We start from the raw sequence: 22,177 nt of genomic DNA, 5'->3' as shown, positions 1-22,177 counted from the left end.
TTACACATTAGTTCAAACCCATAGAATGTGCAGCACCAAAAGTGAGCCCTAATGTAAACTGTAGACTTTGGTAATGATGTGTCAGTGCAGGTTCACCAATTATAACAAATGTACCACTCTGGTGGAAGATGAAGATACTAGGGGAGGATGTGCATTTGTGGGGGTAAAGGATATATGGGAACTGTCTTACTTTATGCTTAATTTTGCTGTGAATCTAAAACTGCTCTAAAAAATAAAGTCTTATTTTAACGTAAGGGGTTCCAACAAAAGCACAAGTGGCAAAAGAAAAATAAATTGTACTACTAAAAAATTGTGTTGCAAACAATGCTGTGAAGAAAGTAAAAAAAAAAAACCTACAGAATGAGACAAAATATTTTCAGATTATACGTCAGATAAGGGATGTGTATCTGGAATATATAAAGAACTCTTATACTCACTAATGAAAAGACAAATAACCCAATGAAAATACAAGCAAAGGATCTGAGTAGACATTTCCCCAAAGAAGATAAACAATTTGCTAAGAAAAGATAATCAACATCACTAGTGATCAGAAAAATACAAATCAAAACCTCAATAAGATAATACATTTTACCCACTAGGATGACAAAGAATAACAAAATCAAAATGACAGAGAATAACAAGAGTTGGCAAGAACATGAAGGGGAAACAGCTTGGCTAGTCCTCAAAATGTTAAATGTGGAGTTTTCATATGGCCCAGCAATTCCACTCCAGTTATATACCTATGAAAAATGAAAACATACGTACACTCAAAAATTTCCATACCAATGTTCATAGCAGCATTATTCAAAGTAGCCAAAATAGTGGAAACAAATAAAATGCCATTAACTGATAAATGCATTAAAAGTATGATGTTTCCATACAATGGAATATTATTTGGCAACAAAAAGAAATGAACTACTAAAGCATGCTATAATGTGAATTAACTCAGAAAACATTATGCTAAGTGAAAAAAAATCAAGCACAGTAGGCCACATATTATATGAGTCCATTTATATGAAATGGCCACAATGGGCAAATCTATAAAGGATGGGGAGGGGGGCAGACAGAGGTGGAGGAATAGATGTGAAGTCCAAGATGTATTTTAGGGAGAACAAAAACATTTTAAAATTAGATTGTGGTGACGGATGCACAACTCTGTGAATATACTGAAAAACATTAAACATCTAAACTTTAAATAGGTGAATTTTCAAGAAATCTATTTTAATGCAAGAAATTTTTCAATTAAAACAGTATATAAAGTATAGCTTTAAACAAGCAAAGAAAAAGAAGAGAAAAGGGATCCAGAAAATGTCAAGAAGAGATTTTTTAATGCAAATTAAAAGCATAATAAACCAAATCTTTGTTGAATTAATCAATGAGTGCATTAACTATGCAATTATTTTTCTTTTTATGTCCTGACATATATTAGTTGTACATATTTTGGGGGCACATGTGATATTTTGATAGCTGTATATAATGTGTAATGATCAAATTGGTGTAATTGGAATATCTATCACCATAAGCATTAAATGTGTAAAATTTTAAATGTGTACTCCCTTTGACTTAACAAACATATACATATTACAAAGATGTCCATTGCAGCATTGCTAATATTTGCCTAAATGTACATTACCAGGAAAATTTTAAAAGACGGCATAGATGTGGTTGTCAGTATGAAAAGATGGCCACAATACATATCTTATCAAGTGAGAAAAAGTATATCACAAAGTAATATGTATAGTTTTGTCTGGGGGTGAGTATGTGTCTCTAATCAAGAATGATACACTATCAACAATAATATTGGAGGAATAGTTCAAGAGTTACTTTTGCTTATCATTTTATTCAGTTCTGAATTATTGGATTCTTTTTTCAAAACTAACATGTATCCCTTTTAATATTTAAATGAGAACTATTTTACACATGCAAATATATGTGTAATAATTTTGGGGAATATGCAAAAAGCATGCTGTTAGTGAATAACTCTGGGAAATGAAAATAAAGTTTGAGAAGAAGATACTTTTCTCATTAATGTATTTTTTTCTAATATTAATTTTTATCACATATTATTTTTATAAAAATTAATACTTAAAAAAGAATTGAAAATAGTTATATTATTGCACATACTATTCAGATAATTTTGGAAAGAGATTTTTGAATCACTAAGCTAATCCAAAAGATTAGCAAAAAGAAGTTTAATCCAAAAAAAATAGGATTTACATTGTTCCTTTAATTTTATTCATCTTTATTGCATTATGCTACTTTTTGTTTTCTTTTTTTTTGAGACAGAGTCTTGCTCTGTCGCCCAGGCTGGAGTGCAGTGGCGCGATCTCGGCTCACTGCAAGCTCCGCCTCCCGGGTTTACGCCATTCTCCTGCCTCAGCCTCCCGAGTAGCTGGGACTACAGGTGCCCGCACCTCGCCCAGCTAGTTTTTTGTATTTTTTTAGTAGAGACGGGGTTTCACTGTGTTCACCAGGATGGTCTTGATCTCCTGACCTCGTGATCCGCCCGTCTCGCCCTCCAAAGGGCTGGGATTACAGGCTTGAGCCACCACGCCCGGCCTACTTTTTGTTTTCTTAAGTCAGTAATTATTGTCTTAAGTACAGTTAAGACAATTCAACTGAAAATAATGTGATGGGTAATGGAGAAGTAGACTGTTTATATTGGTTCTGCTAAAAACATCAAAGCCCAAATTCAGCCCAAAGACCACTATGTTTTCAATATGAGAGAAAACAACACCAAATATGTTCCACAGTATCAGAATATTAAAAGAATCAACTTATAAAAAGCAAAACAAACAATAGACACATTTCAAGTCTGTAAGTATCAGCAGTACGGCTCAAATTCTGGCAATTGTAAATCCCTTATATTGTTATGGTAGCTTCATCTTATGGTTGCTTCATCCTCTAATAGAAGTAAAGACATTTTATGTAAGTTCATTTCTGAGGTACATTCCCCTAATAATAGAAGGATGTTGTACCTGGAATATGGGAAACTTCAACATATAATATATCCAGTGAAATGGAAGAGGAGGTGCCCAAAAGGTAGGGCCATGATGTGGCTGAACATTCTGCTAGACACTGCAGAAGCAGAGACCAAAAGTACAACAATGACAAAAATGCAGTAATGGGCTTTGCTTCCTGGAGTTGAAAGTTTGGCAAAAGTGGCAGACATATATAAATAACACAAAGTGACCAGAGTTATTATTCATCCTCCCATCATGCATTTGGAGACATTTACAAATTTTCCTGGAACTTTGCCTTTGGAGTCATCCTAAACCCTTCCTTCCCCAGGTAATATCTACTTTAATACTTTAATACCACAGTTATTCAGTGTTATCTACTATAAGACCAGGTGATCCTGACCTCCAACAAGGCATCCACAGGTTCAGTCATCAGACCACCAGTACAGACAACTCCTTCCTCCAAAATCTGAAACTCAGATTTTTCTTCTAGGAAGTCAACAACCTAATCTTTCACTTTTTCCTCGTTTCAACTTTTCCTCCCTTCAACTTCACCAGTGCATCACCCTAAACTGACCTCTAATATCTTAAGCCCTTATTATTTTCTAAATCTATCAGCTCTTTGGCTGATAATGCATTCTTCACATTCTAACCCATTTTGTACACCAGAAGATAAATTTTAACAAAACACATCGCTAATCACATAAGTCCCATTTCAACAACTTCAAATAGTACATACTAATTCACAACCTACAGTCCTATCCTGGTTTTAAATTCCAGCTATGCTATTTACTGGCTTTGTGACCTTGGGTAAGTTCAACTTTCATACAGAGAAGTTTTCCCACTGAAGATTGAGTAAGAACATGATCGGAATTTCACATTTACCAAATTCACTCTCAGGATGCAACTGTAACTCTCTGGTTGCTAAACAGAACCCCATCCACTTATGAGATTTTTTTTCCACCATAATAGGGCTGGGGGATCATCTCCATCACTCCCAAGGTGTTCCCTTCATGTCTATTGGAAAGGCTGTGTTTCACCTAACTTTGGGGCTCCACAGAAGTGCTTATGTCTTCAAGGGAAATATGGCAGGCAAGTCTGCAGAATTTCACCTGGAATTTTAAACTCCAGATACTCTACCTACTCTTGGTCAATACAACGATCACACATATTTTTGAAGGGGGTCTCTTTTCTCTTATTATTATACATGCTTTTTTAAGAAAGCTTAGAAAATGTAGTTAAAAAATGAAGAAAATAATTATCCATCCTTCCACCACCCATTTCACATATAAACTTGCAGTTTTGTCTCTATACATATGTATTTGGTACAATGTAAATAAACAAATAAAATATTTTCTTACCCAATTTTTCTCAATTAACATTACGATTTTTCTTCATCATCATAAATTATTCTCCATTATTTGTTATGCCAACATTTGGTATTCATAATAAAGACATGCCACAATATATTCCTACAATCTCACTATTGATTTATTAACCCGTTTTCAATATTCACCATTCTAAATAGTACTATGGTGGACGTCCTTAAAGATATATTTTGGTGTATACTATTGATTAATTTCTTGGAGTAAGTTGCTATAAGTGAAATTTCTGAGTTGTAAGGAATATGCATTTTTGTAAGGATTTTGATAAATGTTGTCAAACTGACCTGCAGGAATATTGTGCCACCCTCTTTGATGGTCCCCAAAGTTCCCTGCTTCCTTGTATTAATACCTTTGTGGAGTCCCCTCCCATACTGTCAACTCCAGGAAGCAAAGCCCATTACTGCATTTTTGTTGTTGTTATACTTGTGGTCTTTGCTTCTGTAATGGCTAGCAGAGTATTCAGCCACATCATGGCCCTACCTTTTGGGCATTTCCTCTTCCACTATGTGATTCAAATAATTTGGCAGAAGTGGTGGATGCCACTTCCAAGATGAGGTTATAAGGGGCACTTCAGCTTCCATTTTGTTCTTTTGTTCTCTCTCACTCTTTTGGTTGTCTAGTTCATGTTGTACAGGCCCACGTGGCAAAGGAACTAATGCCTCTGGGCTACAGCAAAGTTAAGAATGCTTAGAAGCAGAACTTCCAGCCTCAGTCAAGCCTCAGATGTTTGCAACCTGAGTTAGTCTCATAAGTAACTTTGAGTTAGAACTACCCAGGTAAGTCACTCCAGGTTCCTGACCTACCAAAACTATGAGATAATAAATATTTGCTGTTTTAAGTTACCATGCTTTGAAGTAATCTGTTACACAATTAAAAAATAAAGCAATAGATAACTGACACATGCAATGAGTGTTAGTTTTCTTGTATCTTTATCAACATTGGATATTCCTAGTTTTACATCTTCCTAATGTTAAATGGAAGAAAATACCATCTCATTGTTTTACAGTTATTTTATATCTAACGAGGCTGAAATTTTTATTTAGTTTGGCTCTCGTAATTTTTCTCCTGTCATGTATTTCCTTTTAAAGTCCTTTGCCCATTTTTGCATTGAAGTATATATTGTTTTCTATGCCTACATCAGGTTTATTATATATTGAGTATTATCTCATTCTCTGATGTTCATGTTGCAAAGATTTTCCCCACTTTTCATATTCTCTTATCTTTGCTTAATTATTTTAGATTTAGGAATTTTTAAATATTTTTGTACTCAAGTAATTAGTTTTTCCCTGTATGGATTCTCCCTTTGTTTGCATACTTACGAAGATGTGCTTATGAAGATGTCTACTCACTATTACACTGGGCTAGATGTTTAATCCACGTTTTCTTCTGTTTTATGGTTCCATGTTTAAATCTTTAATTTAGCTGAAACTATAAATTGTATAAAGGAAGTGATATAGTTTTACTAACTTTTTGTAAAGGAATAGAGGAATAGTTAACTTTTAAAACAACACAAAAGACTTATCCAAGTAAAAACAATACAACAAAAAGGAATAAATATATTTAAGCTTGTTCATTATTATTATCATTATTAGCTACAAATTATCAATTTGCTGTTAAAGGCCAGGATCTGTGCCAAATACTTAAAATGCTAGTATTAATAGTTCCATTTTCCAGAAGAAGAATTTGAAGCTTAAAAAGGTTAAATGACTTATCTAAGGCCACACAGCTAATAAGTGTTGGAGCCAAGATTAGTTATTAATATCCTAAAGCAGTAATTCTGCCTTTTTATAAAATAAATAACATGAGCTCCATTTATGATCCAGCTGCAAATAATTATCAAATTATACTCCATTTTATCCTTAACTAGATGGAAATAGTTTTGAATATGACTAAATTTAGAGCTAATCAAAATTTCTAAACCTCTAAAAGAATGAAATGCCTCATTAATAAATAGTTTTGGGGCCGGGCGCGGTGGCTCAAGCCTGTAATCCCAGCACTTTGGGAGGCCGAGACGGGTGGATCACGAGGTCAGGAGATCGAGACCATCCTGGCTAACACGGTGAAACCCCGTCTCTACTAAAAAAATACAAAAATCTAGCCGGGCGCCGTGGCTGGCGCCCGTAGTCCCAGCTACCCGGAGGCTGAGGCAGGAGAATGGCGTAAATCCGGGAGGCGGAGCTTGCAGTGAGCTGAGATCTGGCCACTGCGCTCCAGCCTGGGTGACAGAGCGAGACTCCGTCTCAAAAAAAAAAAATTTAAAATAAATAAATAAATAAATAAATAAATAAATAGTTTTGCTTTGGGAATTTAGAGTAGCTATTGTAAAAACATCAGTGATTGTGTTTGGGAATTAAGTTTTAGAAACAAAACCTTCTTGAAAATAATTTGTGTTTGAAGCATAAAAGTATGCATCATTTGATAATCAGCGATAGTATTGTTGGGAGCAATTTAAAAATTGTAAAATGAGAGAAAAAGAAAGGTAAAAAGAGTAGCTGAGCAGCAGTGGATACGCAGGCACCTAACTTTGGGGAAAGAAAATGAGCAAGTACACTTAAAACTTGATTCTGCTCTTCTATGTGCGTTGATGGAAAGAGTGAGATTTGGATAGGATGGAATTATGTTCTTGGGTAATATGAGTCAACTGTGTTCATGTATGTTTCATAATTATGTGCAGGTACAAGCCAAACAGCTGGAGAGAGATTTTGGTATTGTCTAAAAATTCTACTTTTAATTTTTACCAAGAAGTATAAGACTCCTTCTTCACCTACCTAGAGCCTCACTCTGGCTCAGGAATATGGTAAAGATTATAAATGGTATGAGGGATGAGTAAAAGGAAAGTTGGAGTGAACTCTTGAGCAAAGTTAGTAAAGATAATTCTTAAAAAGCTTTGACATTTCATTGATGTGTCAAACTCCCTTCTATGAATAGAACTAGAGGTAAATAGTTTGGGTTGGGTTAATAAATGGGTTGAAATTTTCGCTGCTGTACCAACAAATAACTATTCAGGGAAGGAAATGTTATTATAATACATTTTTACATTTAAATTGTATAAAACTCTAAATTTCTAAAATGTTGCAAGTTGTGATGTAATTCTAGAACAGTAGAGACATAAAATGACCATGCTTACCAGTCAGGGTCCAGTAAGGACATACAAACTACATAGTACTCAAAGAGGGAAAGTTGAACATAAACCATTAGTAACAGGGGATTGGAGTGGCTAGTAATAGTTAAAGAGAACACTAGAGAATATAAGAATGGCAGGTATGGGGAAATGGAAGGTATAGAAAGATGCCTGACTCATGGCTGAGATCCAGTTCACATCAGAGAGGGCACAGTCATGTCTCACTGGATGTCAAAGAAGTCACTGAGAGGTGGCACCAGTAGGATTCATTGTAAACTGACTTTGGAGTTACGGGAAGCTGTCCATAGGGTAGTGCTTAGCTGGTGACACTCCACACAAAAGTCATTTGCTGTGGTCTGAATGTGTCCCCCAAAATTCGTATGCTGAAACTTCATTGCCAATATGATAGTATTAAGAGGTAGGGCCTTTATGAAGTGATTGAGTCATACGGCAGACCTCTCATGGATAGAATTAGGTAGGGCCTTTGTAGAAGGGCACAAGGGAGTTTGTTCAATCCTTTCTGTCCCTTCTCCCATGGAAGAATACGGCACTTGTCCCCTCCAGAGGATGTAGCAACAAGGCAGACAGCAGCCCTCACCAGACACCAAATTTATTGGCATTTTGGTCTTGGACTCCCCAGTCTTCAGAAGTGTGAGAAATAAATTTGTATTGTTTATAAATTACCCAGTCTGTGGCATTTTGTTACAGTAGCACAAATGAGACAAACTGACACCCAGAAGTAGGGTGCTGTTATAACAAATACCTAAAAATGTAGAAGCAGCTTTGGAACTAGGTAATGAACAGAGGCTGTGAGAGTTTGAAAGAGCAGGATTGACAAAGCCTATATTACCATAAATGGATCATAAAGGGTGATTCAGGTGATGACTCTGAAGTGAAGAGCTGTAGACAGAGCCTAAATCTTTATTATTATTAATTATTATTATTATTATTATTTGTATACATTTAAGGAGCACAAGTGCAATTTTGTTACATGGCTATATTGCATAGTGGTGAAGTCTGGGCTTTTAGTGCATCCATCACTTGAATGACATACATTGCATCCATTAAGTAATTTCTCATTATCCATCCTCCAACCCTTCTGAGTCTCCAATATCTATCATTCTACACTCTATGTCCATGTGTACACATTATTTAGCTTCTACCTATAAGTGAGAACATATGGCTTTTGTCTTTCTTTTTATGAGTTGCATCACTTAATGGTCTCTGTCAGTTGTATCCATGTTGCAGCAAAATATATTATTTCATTCTTTTTAACAGCTGAATGGTATTCCACTGTGTATATATACCACATTTTCTTTATCTATTTGTTCACTGATAGAACCTTAGGTTGATTCCATATCTTTGCTATTGTGAATAGTACTGTGATAAACATATGAGTGCATGTGTCTTTTTGATACAATGATTTCTCTTCCTTTGGGTAGATATCCAGTAGTGGGACTGTTGGATGAAATAGTAGTTCTATCTTAAGTTCTTTGAGAAATCTCCATACTGCTTCCCATAGAGGTTGCACTATAATAATTTGCATTTCCACCAAGAGTGTATAAGTGATCCCTTTTCTTTGCATCCCAGTTAATATCTGTTATTTTTGTCTTTTTCATAACAGCCATTCTAACTAGTGTAACATGTATCTTGTTTTGATTTTAATTTTGCATTTTTTCTGATGATCAGTGATGTTAAGCATTTTTTACACTCTTGTTGGCCGTTTGTATGTCTTCTTTTGAAAAATGTCTATCATGTCCTTTGCCCACTTTTTAATGGAGTTATCTGTTTTGGCTTATGTTGCTGCTGAGTTCCTTGTAAATTCTAGACATTAGTCCCCTGTCGGGGACTCTTGGATTACAGGTGTGAACCACCATTCCTGGCCCATTCATTTTTTTTTTTTTTTTTTTTGAGACAAAGTTTCACTCTTGTTGCCCAGGCTGGAGTGCAATGGCACAATCTTGACTCACCACAACCTCCACCTCCCGGGTTCAAGTGATTCTCCTGCCTCAGCCTCCCCAGTAGCTGGGATTACAGGCATGGGCTACCACGCCTGGCTAATTTTGTATTTTTAGTAGAGATAGGGTTTCTCCATGTTGCTCAGGCTGGTCTCAAACTCCCGACCTCAGGTGATCCACCTGCCTCAGCCTCCGAAAGTGCTGGGAGTACAGGCATAAGCCACCGCACCCAGTCTCATTCATTCTTTTTTATTCTTTTATTCTTTTTTTGTTTGTTTGTTTGACTGGATTAATTCCAAAGATCTGAGTTTAAGTTCTGAGATTCTTTCTTCTGCTTGATCTAGTCCATTGTTGAAGCTCTCAAATGTATTTTGTAATTCTTTCAATGAAAATTTTATTTCCAGATGTTCTGTTTATTTAATTTAATTTTTATATTTTGAGGCAAGATCTCACTTTGTTACCCAGTCTGGAGTGCAATGGCCTGAACACAGCTCACTGCAGCCTTGACCTCCTGGGCTCAAACAATTCTCCCACCTCAGCCTCCTGAGTAGCTGGGATCACAGGCATGCACCACCAGGACTGGCTAATTTTTAAATTTTTTAGAGATGGGATCTTGCCATGTTGCCCATGCTGGCCTCAAACTTCTGGGCTCAAGCAATCCTGCCTTGGCCTCCCACAGGGCTAGAATTACAGGTATGAGTCACCATGCCCAACTGCTGTTTGTTTGGAGATATATATGTCCTTGACACATTTCTCATCAATCCTGGATTTATGTTCAGATTTCTCTATTGCTTTTCAGATCCTCTTATTGGTGTCCATGTCTAGGAAAGCAGGTGATATACTTTCCAGCGTCATTCTTTCTCACACAGTGTCCCAGTGTGAAATCCAGGGTTTGGGAGGCTCAAGGTGCTCTTCTGTGGCCTGGACTGCGTGAATTACATGGCTCTCCAGGGAGAGGGTAGATCACAGAGACATGCGCTCTCCCTCTCCCATATTGGGGATTCACTCGCCATTTTCAGCTAGACCTCACAAAGCAGGCTGCCTAACCACCTTCTCTTTCCCAGCATCTAAGTTTTCTTTTGCTTGTCTGTTGAGCTGTTTTCCTTCTTGGATAAAACTTCACAGTGTGAATCTCTACACACCGTTTTGCTTCTTCCAAGTGGGTGAGGAATGCTGGAGAAGCCTCTCATCTGCCACCTTGGGAAACTCTAAAGCTTCTTAGAGATTAATCAAGTGGTTGGGAATGAGAACGTTAGTAGAAATATAGACAGTAAAGGCCATTCTGATGAAATCTTAGAAATGAGAAACAGATCTTGATCTGTCTCTGTAAATAAAGTTTTATTGAAATGCAGACACATCCATTCATCAACATATTTTCTATGGTTGTTTTGCACTAAAAAGGCAAGGTGGAGAAGTTGAGATAGAGATTATATGGCCCATAAACCCCAAAATATTCAGTGTCTGGCTCTTCAGAAAAACATTTGCCAACCCTGCCATATAGTATTCCAATGAATACACAGTGTATAATACAATTTATTTATCCCTTCTACTGCTGACATCCATTTGAGTAATCACAACTCTGAAGCTACTAGAATTAGTATTGCTATTAACATTTTATTAAATATTGTTTCCTTAATATATGTAAGCATATGATCATTTGTTGGCATATGACTAGTAGGGGAATTGCTGGGCTGTCTAGACATGTTCAATGGTAGTAGATATCGGCAGTTTTCCAAAGTACCAAATTCTTCATTTCAATGTAGAAGAAAACTGATGCCCTAAAATGCTGGGTCATATTATAGCAATGAATTAGGAAAAATTATTTTTGACTTTAGAAAATGTGTGTTTTAAAATTTAAAAAAAAGTTAAAGGAAATTATTGAGTTAAGTTAAATTCTAAATTTCTAGGTACAGAGTGAAATCATATATGCAGAAAAAGCATTTCTTGCTCCGAACAATAGACAGTACATTTTATAAGAATCTGGGAATAGAAAAACTTAGGCATAAAAGCTGTGGCTTACAAAGTCCTTACCTTTGAATAAATGCAACCATCAGTTCCAAACACCCACTTCTGAGATTCATCTCCACTACGTCTGTAATGAAAATGTAATTTAGAGATTGACATCTTTTCTCCACAGAAACACTTGTAGGTTTTAAATACAATGATCATTTTCCAGATAGTCTGGCAGGAGGACTGCCCACATGCTACCAAAGATTCTGCCACCATTACTTTTATCTCAGCAGCTAAAGCCTTCCCTAAGACAACCAATTTCTCTCTTACAATGCTCTGGTACCCTAAGTGGGGTATGTGTGTGTGTGTGTGTGTGTTACCAGTAGCAACAGTGATCGAAAGTTTTACAGAACAAATACAATCAATCATAATATTATGGAAAGTTCTGCCTACAAAAAAAAAAGATCCTCTATGAGACAAAGAAAGCAACTTAATTAAATATAAAGATTAAGAGGATAGTAAGAAAAAAGATACCATGGAAAATTAGGAACCTCAGGTGCCTAATTCTGAAACAGCTAGAGAATTTTGTCAGGGAATATTGTATTTTCTCAGCTAAGTCTGAGTAAGAAAAAACTAAAATGTGATGAAGCTAATTATGCCTAAATTAACTAATCATGTATTCATTAATATTTAGAAATCTTACAAAGATAGAACAAAAATGAATTAAATTAAGTGTAACAGATGTTAAACAAGACTTTTCCTACTGCCTTTGAGTTTTGACAGAAACATCAAAGGTTGAGTATAAAAGGTGTCAGGTAATGCTCTATTCTATTCTAAAGCAAGGTGCTATGTGATCTGGGCAGAGAATGTAAAGGCAGCCATCCAAAAGTAGTTCAGTACACATTAGTCTTTAGCCTACATCCAGTCTGTATAAAAGAATATGAAGAATTCATAGGCATGTTGAAATGGGTGCTTAGTAACAGTATAGGTCTCTAGAATCCTAACCTCAGAGTTTCGATTCTGAAGGTCTGGACACCCCCGCTCCCATCAAATCTACATTAACAGGTGTTTCAAGTTATTCCAATTATAAAATTCTGGGGATTTTGATGTGTGTGGTTTATAAGCCAAACTTTGGAAAACATGTACTAGAATATGAGGGCAGTGAGGAAATGAAAAATCAAATGTTTAAACTTAGAAACAGTAAGAAATATGTTGTCTCTGTGCTGGGTTCTGGACACAGAGCTTCTAACTCCCTTGACATTCCTTGAGTGATAGGAGCATCTTTCGTTCTAATGAGGGGATTCTTGGAAGGCTCCTGGATGAGGGCTGGTCACAGAAAGACCAAGTCATGATTCAAATGCTAGAACTTTTAGTGTCCCTGTGTCTTCTCTTGGGAGGAAAGAGAAGCAGCTGGAGACTGAGTTAATAATCAATCATGCCTCCATAAAAATCAACAAAATATAGGATTTGGAGAGCTTCTAGGTTTGTGAACATATCCATGTGCCAAGAGGGTGGTGCATCCCAACTCCACAGGAACAGAAGCTCCTGTCCTCAGGACACTTCCAGACCTTGCCCTGTGTACCTCTTCATCTGACTGTTCATCTGTATCCTTTATTATATCCTTCATAATAAACTGGTAAATGTAAGTAACTATTTCTCTGAGTTCTGTGAGCCATTCTAGCAGATTATCAAACCCAACGAGGGGGTCATGAGAATCCCAACATATAGCTGGTTGATCAGGAGTACAGGTGACAACCTGGGACTTGTGATTGGTGTTTTAAGTGGAGGCAGTCTTGTGGGACTGAGCCCTCAACTTGTGGGATCTAATGCTAACTCCTGGTAGATAGTGGCAGAACTGAATTGAATTGTAGGACACACAGCAGGTGTCCACCGAGAACTGAAGAATTGCTTGATGTGAAAAAAAAAAATAACCCATCTAATATCAAAAGTGAAGTGTATGAAGTAGAGAAAACAGTTTGGTTTTTTTCTGTACAAAAATATTATAAAGGAGAAATGATTTGATGATTGAATAAATGAAGTGGAGGTTAGAGAGAGTAGTCACGGATAAGTCTCAGATGTCAAATTTGGGAAAAGAAGAGAAACATAACACTAGTAAAGGAAAATGAAGTGAGAATGGAGCAGAGTGGGCAGAGATGTGAAAAATAAGAAGAGTTCTAATAATTATGTAAAAGTGTTTAATATTAAATAAAATATCTTTCAAGGTATAACTGACCCCGAAGCTAAGGATCCCATTCTAAGGCTTTGACGATGTAATTGTTGCGTAAAACAATTTCAGCACCAGGTGGGGTGATGAAGATATTGGGGGAAGTTGTCTTTCTAAGAATCTTTCTATTTTATAATTAATAAAGGAAAAGAGAAGCTTTTTAAATTTTGACTTGTCATCCAGAACTAAAATGATAGTTTATGATAATAGTGATTATCCAAGAAAAAACACGGACTGTGAGAATTTGAGTAGAAGTGAGGGGCTATCCCAGTCAAGTCCTCATTTTATACATGAATAAAATGAGATGCAGAGAGATGAAGTGAGCTGGTCAAAATCACAGCGCTAGTTATTATACAAATAGGAACCAGAACCCAGAATGTCTGACTTAAGCTCAACATTTCAATTAGATCAGAAAAGTATAACACAAGTTATTTTGTGTAAGTGGAAGATTGAAAATGGAGTCAACATTTTAGTCTCACTAATTATAATTTGACACAATCTCAGTAACTTAATACATATTGATATAATCATAATGTTTTTATACAACTGTATTAAAATAATCATCAGTTTTATACTATAACAAATTCTCCTGAGGTACTGAGAAAGCTATTTAAAACCCCGAATGAAGAAATAACAAAAACAATATTGCTAGTCTTTAAAGCTGTCAATCTCAAGCTTAGAAGTATACTCTTTTCAAAATAATAAAAAAAGAGTGATTGCTGTAATGCTTTGATGGAAATGTGTTGGGTTGCGATAAAATTTAGAATATTTTAATGTGTAAGGGCTATAACTCAATGCAGCTTCATTGCTTACAAGCAATCTCCCCTGTTTCATAAATTATTGTGAGCATATTTCTTCAAGATAAATAAAATGCAAATGATAATTTTTCAAAGTATACGACATCTGCAATTGGTAATTAATAGACTGATGCTAACCATACAAATCTGTAAAATTCAGAATTTTGTCTTTTAATTGAAATACGGTGTTGCCTTGATGATGAATTATCTTGATTTCAGTTTCGACTTTCTGAACTTACGGCATCTTCTCTCAAAACTAATACAACAGAAAAGATGTCCGGCAAGCTGGCAACTGTGTGAGGGCAGAGACCATGTATATCCCCAGAGCTGATCACAAGGTCTGGCATGTAACCGGATATTAAAGATATCTTTGAATAAATAAAAATGTGAATAAAGTGCCAGAATGTTACTACCCTAAAAATTAATCATAAAGTCATCTGAAAATGTTTTAAATTTAATATATGGCTGTTTAGGGAACTTAAAAGATCTTTTTGGTAGACAGCTAAAGAAGAGAAATTATACCTTTGTTAAGAAAAAAAACAATTCTGAAAGAAATATAAATTTACTAGCATTTATCAAATTTTATCAAGCTTCAATTCTGTTCTGGCATATCTTTTCCTAGAAAATTCTACTAAAACCATGTAGTCTTATATAATCTATAACCTTTGGGAGCTTACTAGTATCACTGCTGTTGGTAGTCTGCTTAAATCTATAAATGTTGTCCCTAAATTTTACCAAAGTTGTAAAAAAGCAAATCTCCCATGTAGTGCCACGTTAGGCTGGATGAAAAGGTATCATTCTAATTTATAATAACTTCTTAAATAAAATTTCTACACACAAAAGTGTATCTGCCTATTTTTTAAGACATTTTATATGTAGAAAAAACAAATTTAGATCCAACATACAATGATGCTCAGATGAGACTGATTTAGAGGATGATATTATAGACTTTCCTCTTCTTGATCAAAAAGCACCAAGCTAAAAAGATTTTTTTAAACAAAATTAAAAAATAACAACAACATCAATAATGAAAGGAAGGGAAAATAAAGGAGCTACATTCCATCCAATAATCAGTCATAATATCATGACATACACTGAACTGAGGTTGACAGACTTGAGTTCTAGTCCTGCATCTAATGTTAACTAGATATATAACCTTTAGTAGATCACTTAGTCTCTGGTGGCCTTGGAATTTTGTTAAATAATGTTGATATTCTTATCACAACTGCCACTATCACCACCTCTATTACCACTAGTAAAGAGAATTTTGAAGTAGGCACTTTTCAGAATCCTTCCTTCTCTGAAATCATATGACCTTCAAGTGTTCTCATTTTTTAAGTGAGGGAACTGAGAATGATCTGTCCTGGGAAGCTTGCTAAGTAGTGTAACCCTATTAAGCAGGCATGTGTGTAAATGTCTATATAGGTATATCTATATAGGTGATATAGAGATAGATATGATATAGATATCTATGTCTATACATTACACACATATATGTGTGTAATACATTTATACACACATATATATATCTGCCTGTATGTGTTTATACACTCACACATTCATCATTTCCTGGTAACTATATGGAGGGCTGTTATCATGCTTCAGGATCACAAATTTCTTTTCTCAGACAGCCTCAAATGGCTCTGATGTCTACCAATGCTACCTGGGCCAAAAGTAGAATACATGTAGAGGATGGGGAAAGGGATTTCCAGTCCATAATTCACAACATAGTAAGAACAAAGACAAGTTTCATTCAGTAGTCCACATACTGTGACATTACACATGGACAACTTTCTATTTGATGTTGACGTTTCTAATGGTGTTACCTATATGTGTTAATACAACTTCTGTCTGCTGCTATTCCTTAGCATTATACAGCTACACTTGTTGATTGTATGTAAAGGTGTCCTTAAAGCGTGTGTGCTTTTAACCTAGTCTGGTAATGTTTGCCAGTTGTCACTCCATTTTTAGGAAGACCTAAATGGCAATAAAAAATGGATGCAAAAAACCATAACTGAAAGATTAACCTTGAAATATGAAAGATGGTAAAGATTACTTGAAATTTGACATGGTTCCATGAAGTCTGAAACTTCTTTTATGGATCATCTTTAAGATAGAACACTCAGTTCCGTATTTATTCTGATTTAAGAAGCGTACAGACTAAAAATAGAAAAGAGGTCTCCTTCAGCAGGTCCATTAGTCCATTGATTTTACATGTAGGGGTTGCAAATTCAAAAGCCCTTACGGGCCAGACAGATATTAGAAATGCATGAAGTAGCAAGAGCCAGTGTGAGGGCTGCCAAAGGGAATGGTGGAAAATATGGCAAACCGGAGGATATATGTTCCATCTAAAGAGGACATCACCACTCAGTTCCTTATTGATGGGTGTCATGACAGAATTCAGGTCCAGTGCCACTCATTTCAGATTTTTTCAAGAAAAGCCAGAAGTATGTCACTTTTGTGTGAAATCTTCCTATTTCTATAGGCTGACGACTTATTCAAAAATTGTAGTAATATGCAAGCCAAACAAAATCTATGGGTTAACAGTTTCTAACCTTTATAATCTAATCTTCCTCTGTGAGTGCATGTGTGTGCGAGTGTTTGATGTTATGTTAATTTTTTAGTTGAACACTAAAGTCCAGATATCCTGCATATCATTTTTAATCCTTAAAAATGAAGCAATATCAATATTGAATGGTGCTCTGAAAAATAACTTCGATTCAACTAGTTTATCTGTAAGGTGTCCAAAATATCTTTTGGAAAGAAGCATTTTTAAATGATTTTTGAGATGGTTTAGGTCACCTGGTAAAGACATTGTTGGTTTACCTTTCATCAATTAACACTCAGATGCACAGACAGAAAAAAAAATATTAAAAGGGAAAATACGCACAAGCACTTGCTATATTGAATAAGAATAAGATTATTAACACCAAATGAGACATAATTGAACTAATGAGGCATGATATGTTTATAATATTCTTTGTGAGTTGTCAGATTGCTACTTTAAGTACTAGTTCTATTATTTCTAGCATATAAAGGCTATGTCTTGATTCATAGCTTTTGTTAAAATCATATAATACTACTTAGAAAAAGAAAATTTTTATCTCTAGAAATTGCTGTCACATGAAGATATTTATTGTTATTTATAATAAAATACGGTTATCTTAAAAAAAAAAAAAGTCACACAGTCATTTTAGATGTCCTGGAAAAGATAAACGTATTTGAAATTACCCAGAGGTGAGGTAAACTCTAAAAATTTTGGCCCTTCCTGCTTTCTAAAATGAAGTATAACTTCATAGTCATTGTGAACTTCCAGTGTTCTAAATTTCCTATTTTGGCTCCACCTTGGATTTCGCTTTTCAGATAAAGGCAAGTTAAAAGGTGAGCAGGAGGGAGGATCCCTACACAATTAGGATGATATGCCTTTGTATTAACACAACTTGCCTTCAACTTAAGTACTTCCTTCCCTCCCTTCCTTCTTTTCTAGATTAAACAAAATCTTTTCTTATTTTTGTTTGCTTGTTTCATGAACATCTCTTTTCTTGCCCAAACTTTCTCCTCTATAGGCAATAGATCAGCCCACTCAATTCCATGACAATCTTGACCAGAGTAGAAGTAGACCTCAACATTTCATCAGCTGATCTGGTCTTAGCCCACTGAAGTAATGGTCTTAGCCTCAACGGACTAAAACTAGATCAGCTGATGAGATGTTGCAGTACTTTCAGTATCCAGCGTGCCTAGGGAGAGTCCTGGGTATGAAGAGTATGCCCATCAAGTTATCCATAACTTTCCAATCACCTGCCATTTTGACCTAGGCCATTGATCAACTATCCCATTGAGAAAGGCCTTCTCTCACTGTCTCCTTCTAAAGTAACCACTTAGTCATTCTTTATCATTTTTATTTTTTCTTGTTTTTAAGTTTTTTTAAAAAAACAGCTTTATTGAAAAATAATTGACACACAATATTGCACAATTAGTAGGCACATATTCAAAGTGTAAAATTTTGTAATTTTGAAATATGTATACATCTTTTTCAAGCAACACAACAATCAGAATAATGAACATATCCACATCTGTCATGCAAAATGAATCACTCCAAAAGTTTCTCTATGCCCTTTTGTAATCTCTCTCTCCTGTCCCTTCCTCATCTTCCTATCTGCAGGCAACCACTGATCTGCTTTCCCTTACTCTACAGTAGTTAGCATTTTCTAAATTATACATAAATTGAATCAAACAATATGTACTTTTTTGTTTTATTTTCTACTTTCCTTCAGCATAATTACTTTGAGATTCAACTATATTGTTGAATATATCAAGAATTTATTCCTTTTTATTACTGGGTATTCTATTGTATAGATTATCTGTTCACCTATGGATGGGATGGACATTTGAGTTATTTCTAGTTTTTTTCTGTAGGCTTTTAGAAATAAAGCTGCTGAGAACATTGATCAATTGATTGACTGATTGATTGATTGATTGACACAGGGTCTCACTCTGTCACTCAGGGAGAAGTACAGTGGTGCAATCATGGCTCATTGCCACATCGACCTTCTGGGCTCAAACAATCCTCCTGCCACAGCCTCCTGAGTAGCTGAGACTACAGGAGCACACCACCATGCTCAGATAATTTTTAATTTTTTATTTAAAATTTTTAATTTTTTAATTAAAAATTTTTAATTTTTTATAGAGACAGCATCTCACTACCTTGCCCAGGCTGGTCTCAAACTCCTGGTCTCAAGTAATCCCTCCCCCTTCAGCCTCCCAAAGTTCTGGGATTACATGTGTGAGCCACTGTGAACATTTATACATGAACAAAGTACACATTCATTGTATGGTGGTATGCTTTCATTTTCTTTGCATAAATTTCTAGGAGTAGAATGGCTAGGTCATAAGGTAGATGAATGTTTAATATTTTAGGAAAGTATCAACTGTTTTCCAAAGTAACTAAATCATTTTATATTTCCACTAACTACTTATGAGAGTTCTAGTTGTCCCACATGATCACCTATATTGGTATGGTCAATCTTTTAAGGATTAGACATTCTAACAAATATGTAGTGATGCTTCATTGTAAGTTTATTTGGCATTCCCCTAATGAATAATAGTGTTGAGCATATTTTCATATGCCAATTGTATGTTTGCCCTGTTAAAGTAACTCTCCAAATCATGTATCCCCCCATGTTTTCTTGAATTGTGTGTGTATATGTATTTTGTAAATATATATGATTTACAAATATTTGCACCTTGTGTGTAGCTTGTCTTTTCATTCTCTCTTCATTCACTGTCTTTCAGAGAATAGAAATTTTTAATATTATTGAAGTGCAACTTGTCAATTTTTATTTGTGTGGATCATGCTTTTGGTGTCACATCTGAGAATATTTTGCCTAATGGAAGGTCACAAATAGTTTCTCCTATGCTTTCATCTAAAATACCTACAGTTTTAGATTTTACACTTAGGTATATGATCATTTTGAGCTAATTATTGTCAAGTTATTCTTGCACTCCTGGGATAAACCCTACTTGTTCACGATACATCTTTTTATAAAAATTGTTGTATTTCATGTGCTAAAATCGTGTTAATAATTTTTTGTACTTATAGTCATTAGAGAAACTGGTCTATGATTTTCTTTTCCTATAATATCTTTATCAAGTTTTGTGATCAGGATACTGCTGACCCCCTAGAATCAGATGGAAAGTATTCCCTTCTTATTTCTTTTGTGGATAAGATTGTGTAGAGTTGGTATTAATTTTCCTAAAATGTTTGCAGAATTTCCCAGTGAAGCTAGTGAAGTAATCTGGGTCTGGAATTTTCTTTGTAGGAAGGTTTTCCATTTCTTTAAGAGATGTAGGACTATTCAGGTTTCCCATTTTTTCTTGAGTAGGCATTGGTGGTTGGTGTCTTTTAAAGGAAATGGTCTTTATCACCTAAAAGACAAATTTACTGGCACATAGTTGTTCAAAATATTCCGTTATCATCCCTTTAATAACTGCATGATATCTCTCATTGCTGATGCAGGTAATCTGTGTCCTCTCTCTTTATCTGAACAATCTGGCTAGAGATTTATTGGTTTTCTTTTATCTTTTCAAAAATGTCCAGCTTTTAATTTCATTGGTTTTCTCTAATTTTTTTTCTATTTTATTGATTCCCACTCTTAACTTTCATTATCCCATTTCTTCTGCTTATTTTGTATTTGACTGGCTCTTACAGTTTCTTTGAGTGGAAGCTGAAACCATTGATGTGATATCTTCTTTTCTTATACAGGCATTTATGTAACTTTCCCTCTGAAAACCTCAGCAGTGTTTCACAAATTTTAATATGTTGTATTTTCATTTTCATTCAGTTCAAAATACTTGCTAATTTCCATTTTAATGTCTTCTTTGATTCATGGGTTTGTTATAAATGTGTTCAAATATTTGGGGGCTTTGCAGAAAACTTTCTGCTATGTTTTAGTTTAATTCCATTATCATCAGAGAACACACTCTATATTACTTGAATTTTCTTATACTTATTTAAATTTGTTTCATAGCCATTATATAGACTATTTTGGTACATGCTACATGCACTTTAAAAAATGCCTCTTCTGCTGTTATTGAATGCATTTTTCTATAAATATCAATTAGGTAAAGTTGCTCAGTAATGTTATTCTAGTCATCTATATCCTTACAGGTTTTTTTACTTGTTCTGTTAATTGTGAAACAGGGTATTATTGTTGCTCACTAGAGTTTTAGATGTTTCTCTTTCTCCTGGCAATTCTGTCAGCTTTCACTTCAGGTATTTTGAAGCTGTGTCATTTTTTAAAAATTAGAATCATTATGTTCTCTTGATAAATTAACCCCTTAATCATCAGATGGCCCTATTTATCCCTAGCAATTTCCTTTCACTGAAGTCTACTTTATCTGATATTAATATGCCCATTCTTACTTTCTTTGGATTAGTTTTATCATTGTATATATTTTTCATGAATTTACTTTTAATATATTTGTGTCTTTATATTTAAAGTTAATTTCTTGTAGGTAGCATATAGATGGATGTTGTATTTTATCTAATCTAACAATGTCCGATTTTTAAATGGGGTGTTTAGATTATTTATATTTAATGCAATTATTTATACACATGGTTTTAAGCCTACCATCTTGTTATTCATTTTCTAGTTCTGTTCTTTGTTCCTCTTTTCCTCTTTGTCTTGATTTGGATTAATTATTTTTAATATTTCATTTTATTTACTTTTTTGACTTGTTAGCCATAACTCTCTATTATTTTAATAATTGCTTAGGTGATTATATATTTTAACTTAATCTACTTTCAGTTGATATCACATCATTTCACAAATAGTATAAAAAATCTTTCTTCCATTTCTCTCCTAGTGGCACCTGTGTTATTTCCATCACACATTTTATTTCTACACATTATCTCCACAATATATTATTATTATTACTATTGCTTTAAACAACCAATTATCTTTTAAAGAGACAAAAATAATTAGCACTGTGGGGTTGTGGGGTTTTTTTTGTTTTTGACACACAGTCTTGCTCTGTTACTCAGGTTGGAGTGTAGTGGTGCAATCACGGCTCACTATAGCCTCAACCTCCTGCCTCAGCCTCCCAAGTAACTGCAACTACAGCTGTGGACCTTCACTGAACCTGACTAATTTTTGTATTTTTTGTAGGAATGGAATTCCAGCATGTCACCCATGCTGGTCTCAAATTCCTGAGCTCAAGTGATCTGCCTGCCTCAGTATCCCAAAGTGCTGGAATTACAGGCACGAGCCACCATGCCAGGCC

General features: G+C 35.0%; 1 protein-coding gene across 1 annotated transcript in view; it reads right to left on the bottom strand.

Annotated features, from left to right (window-relative positions):
* DCDC1 (doublecortin domain containing 1) overlaps positions 1-22,177 on the bottom strand; it is a 445,002-nt gene that overhangs the window by 186,746 nt on the left and 236,079 nt on the right. The window contains exon 16 of the mRNA XM_031936696.1: positions 11,456-11,516. Coding sequence (XP_031792556.1) covers positions 11,456-11,516 — 61 coding nt within the window. The remainder of the gene's footprint in view (positions 1-11,455; positions 11,517-22,177) is intronic.

Source organism: Piliocolobus tephrosceles, chromosome 13, assembly GCF_002776525.5.
Source record: "Piliocolobus tephrosceles isolate RC106 chromosome 13, ASM277652v3, whole genome shotgun sequence".
NCBI lineage: Eukaryota > Metazoa > Chordata > Mammalia > Primates > Cercopithecidae > Piliocolobus > Piliocolobus tephrosceles.
The sequence above is the reverse complement of the archived record's forward strand: the minus strand, read 5'-3'. Positions and strand labels throughout refer to the sequence as shown.